Here is a 4,494-nt window from a genome sequence, read left to right on the forward strand (position 1 = left end):
CATATATATAATTATTTTGGCGATGGGAGTAAAAAAATATTCACTTCAATTTTGGCTCACAAATGTTGCCTTCCATCAAACATTTATAGCCAAATAAGGATGCGTTTTATGACTTTTAGTCTTTTTTTTATTATTAACAAATTTAATATATACATAAATATGTATAAATGTTTTATGACTTTTGAGCATTCATCATTATTAGAAAATTTAATATAGACATAAATATAGAGTAATGAGAAATGAAATATAAAAGGTTTACTTTTTTTTTTTTCACAAAATCCACATTGCATGAGAATTGTTTAGGGAGTTATCTTACGAACTAAAAAATGGTAGATATTTTGTCTACCCTTTTATATATAAATCATATTTCTAGATTTACATATGTATCAATTTAATGAAATTGAGCAAGTTTATTACAATAATATTTAAGAAGGAGTTGCACATATAAATAATTTAAAATTTGAGTGATGTAAATTTTTATTTTTCGTTTAACCAATTGTACTTTTAAAAATTAAAATGTTAATGTTTAATGTTAAGTATGTTATTATTTGCCCTTAATATTTACAAATTCTTTATTATTTCATAAACGGCGTAAAATTAGAGTTATGTGATATTTATTTGTTACTTAAAGTATTCTAAGAATAAACATAGAAATTTAAAATTTAGTATGAATTTTGATTTTTAATTTATCTAGAAATTAAAAAGGCCAGAATTTAATGTTTTTTATGCTAATTTATTTTTTATGTAAATATTTTTTAATTTGTGTATCGTTTTAAATGAATCATTATACGAACATGAATTACTCTCTTAATTAAACACGTCATACTACATGGAGGAGGATTGGTTACGTGGAATTTTGGTAATGCAAGGTTTAGTAATGCGAGATGACATTATCTACGTGGCTTTTAAGGTTTACCCTTTTAAAAATATTTATAGATAAGGGAACGGATATGTCGTCCTGTTAATGCAGTAAGTAAGAAATGTGACTACTGTATGAACACGTTTGTTCATACATTATGTGTTACTTACATATTTGTATAGTAAGGCGGGACACAGCACAGTAGTAGTTGTATGCTTAAATACTAATAGTACATTTGTGGGTAGAATTCATGAGACAGAGAGAGACGCTGCAACAATCATGGTTATTAAAGCAATAATTAGAAACATACTAGTACACTGTACAGCATTACCCTCATACCTTTGCCGGTTGCTATGAGCTCGCTGCTTGTTTATACGTAGCCTTATTCTAAATTTAGAATATAAATATTGTATTCGAATAACTTGTGATGAAAATTCCATTGGAAACAACATGAAATGATTTCTAATTCACAATCAGTTTTTTTTTTTTTTGATTAAGTAAGAAAAATAGGTTGATCCTCTAGGGTAGGACCAACTTATCTCATCCTTTCGAGTGAGGGAGTTAAGTTGAAGCCACCGGCTATCAAACCACCTCGAAAGAGTTGGACATGAATATCCAATAGAAACCATGAAATCAGCAACTTTGTTGGCTTCACGAAAGCAATGATTCATTATCACTTCATCGAAAAAATAAAGGTCTAATTTCACATCATTGATAATAGTAGAAATTTCTCAACGAATTTGTCAAGTACCTCGAATTGAGTTAATAACACATAAATCTAAGAAGAATAAGTTTGCTTCAATATATCAATAATTGTAAACTCAATTTAAGGAGAAAAAAAAAATTGATATCTACTAATTCTTCTGAAAATACAGAAAATGCAAAAGGCGCACACAAATAAAATTCTCAAGATTAAAACTTGGAACAAGAATCAAACTTGTTTCACTAACAATAGTTCTAATCTGCCATTGCCCAAGTCATGTCATTCTCAAAGATCCAATGACAAACCTCAATGAGGCCGGGTTTCGACCCCAATGCTAAAAAGGCTCCATGTCCAGGACTCCAAGCTGATGTATCAAGATGGCATATAGCAACTCCATGGTTTATCTTAGCCTTGGTTTCAAAGTCTAATATATCAGCCTCATAAACTCTTACCTTAGGTACAGAATGACAGTAATACAGCAAATAAGGCAACAAACTCTGATGACATGATACTGACTTAGTCACCTTTCCACCATTTATCCCCTTGACTGACCCTATCACAACCCGTTCACCCGACCCATTTACATTCTCGGTAGACCGCACCACCAAATTGTCACCCAATACTGAAGCTGCAAAGTCTATCATATCCTCAATCGAAGCAACGCATCGTTTGGTCTCACCGGGACTAGCCGGTCTCTCACACTCACTAAGAGCGTTTACCATCAAGCGCTCCAGTGTAGAGTTCTCCTTGGCTTGGAACATGTCCCTTAGCTCGGCTAAACCTGATGTCAAAAAGGGTAATTTCGATGAGATTGACCGAGGTAGAAATGATCTTTTAGGCATCTTATCCTTGATATCTGGCATTTTCATCACAGTCCCAGAGTTCAACATTGATTCCCTAAAGAATTTACCCTCTTCTACCAACTTATTTACTGCAATCATACCATGATTATTACCATCCATTGCATTAGAGTGAACATTCTGGCTATACCCACCAAAACTAATGCCTTTCTTATCATCATATCCTTTGAAAGAGTTATTAACACCGTAAACCTTAAATTCGACATTGCGATTAACTGAACCCTTACCATAATTCTTGAACCTATCAGTTCCTCCATTAAATGACTTACCATAATTCATAAAACTAGCCTTGGTTGAGCTTGAATCTCTAATGTAATTCTGAAATGTATCATCCCCGACATTTGCTTCATCTCTGTAATTCTCGAAACTCTCAACCCCGGAAGTCACCTTAGCACCATAGTTCTTAAACATATTATGAGGGTTATTCGCGCTAGGCGAATAACCCTTAAACGAGTCATTAGCCGCATTGGCTAGCTCTCCATAGCTGGCAAACGTTGACCCGACAATGTTAGACGATTGACCGTAGTTTTTAAACTCAGTTGGGACAGCATTCCCATTTTTACCGTATGAGGTAAAATCTTGGGTACCAGAGTTAGTGTTCTCAGTGTAAGTTCCAAAAGACAACTTGTGATGATTACCATTAAAACTATAAGTACCAAACTTAAGAATAGGAACATTAACATTTGATTCGTAGTTATTGAACTCACCTAATCCACCGGTCGCACCAGTTCCATAATTAGTGAAGCTGTCATTAGCCACATTGCCATTGTTAGCATAGTTAGTGAATGCCTCAGTGTGTTTTGCTGAAGCAGGACTGTACCGAGTAAATGAGTCGACTGGCATATTGACATTGGAAGAGTAGTTCTTGAACGAGTCGACCCCACCGAGTTTAGACTTTCCGTACGTGGAGAACTGTTTGCTATTATAAGAGGTGAAATCAGAGTCACCATGGTGTGGAGGGGTGGGAGAGCCATTGTCTATTTCCAAAGGTGTGTCGAATTCACAGAATAAATGAGCGGCCTTGCAGAAGGATGAAAGGCGGGTTTTAAGTGAGTGTTGGGATGCAAGTTGAGTGAAAATCGTGGTATCCAGAGCATTTAGAGGCGAGGCTTTGGATAGAAGGAATGCTGGTTTAGGAATGTTGTTAGAAATGTGGTTGTTCCAGTAGCGTATCAGGGATGCTTTTGCTGTAAATGGGTTTAATCTGTCATTGGAATGTTCTGTTTTCTCAGCTTCAGAAACCTGCATTCATGTAAAACATGTCAGTTAAATCAAAATTCTCATATCAGACCGTTGTACTTACGGACTAACTTGAAACAACTCATTTAACAATATCCGTAAATGAGGTGCACAAGTTATTATAACGTCTTACACAAGATCGGCTGGAAAGTTAAAAGGAAACTAAAAATGTTGGACAACATTGTGATACTTACATGTGAATATAAGGAGAGTAAGACCAAAAACAAGTAAATGTTGAGCAACTTAGACATGGTTAGTATTTTGAGATGTGTGTTGAGGGGAGTTTGGCAAGATATAATGGGACAAATAATGTATATATAGTTGGAGGAAAGAATAATAAAAAGTCATAAATTTCTAATCATGACAGTAATTTTTCTTACATTGAGTTAATTAGAAGTTAGCTTATGTACTTAATGTGCATAATCTAAATTCTTGGATTAAATATTCTAAACTTAAAAGTGCTCCTGAAATTAGTTGCAGAATTTCCAATGCATAACACAAAATATAGTCATGAGAAATTTTGATTGATTCGTCATAGTGACTAAGATAAAAATATCAAAATTTTATAATTTTCAGGCTTATGTAAATAAAGATATTTATAAAATGAAATGAGTATGCACAAACGTGCAAAAGGTAAAGGACAGCAATTGACCGGAATAGAGGGATATTTCTGAGTACAGTCACAAGCTTGTGACGGTCACAAGTAAGAATTTGTGGTTAATAGAATGAGATATATTTGCTCCGGAAAAAAGAGTATAAGCATCTAAAACCTTGCTTAGACTAGAGCTTTAGTTAGAACTTTCGGTTGGAGGATTATAGAAGGAAAATGAGAT

General features: G+C 34.0%; 1 protein-coding gene across 1 annotated transcript; it reads right to left on the reverse strand.

Annotated features, from left to right (window-relative positions):
- Nucleotides 1-1,638: 1,638 nt before the first annotated feature.
- LOC141609060 (polygalacturonase 1 beta-like protein 2) lies at nt 1,639-3,963 on the reverse strand. The gene is made up of 2 exons (XM_074428297.1): nt 3,856-3,963; nt 1,639-3,664 (listed from the first exon to the last, which is right to left on the reverse strand). The coding sequence occupies exons 1-2, from the start codon at nt 3,910-3,912 to the stop codon at nt 1,817-1,819; spliced, it is 1,905 nt and encodes a 634-aa protein (XP_074284398.1). The 5' UTR covers nt 3,913-3,963; the 3' UTR covers nt 1,639-1,816.
- Nucleotides 3,964-4,494: the final 531 nt, after the last annotated feature.

The sequence above is a fragment of the Silene latifolia genome, chromosome 1 (assembly GCF_048544455.1).
Source record: "Silene latifolia isolate original U9 population chromosome 1, ASM4854445v1, whole genome shotgun sequence".
Taxonomy (NCBI): domain Eukaryota; kingdom Viridiplantae; phylum Streptophyta; class Magnoliopsida; order Caryophyllales; family Caryophyllaceae; genus Silene; species Silene latifolia.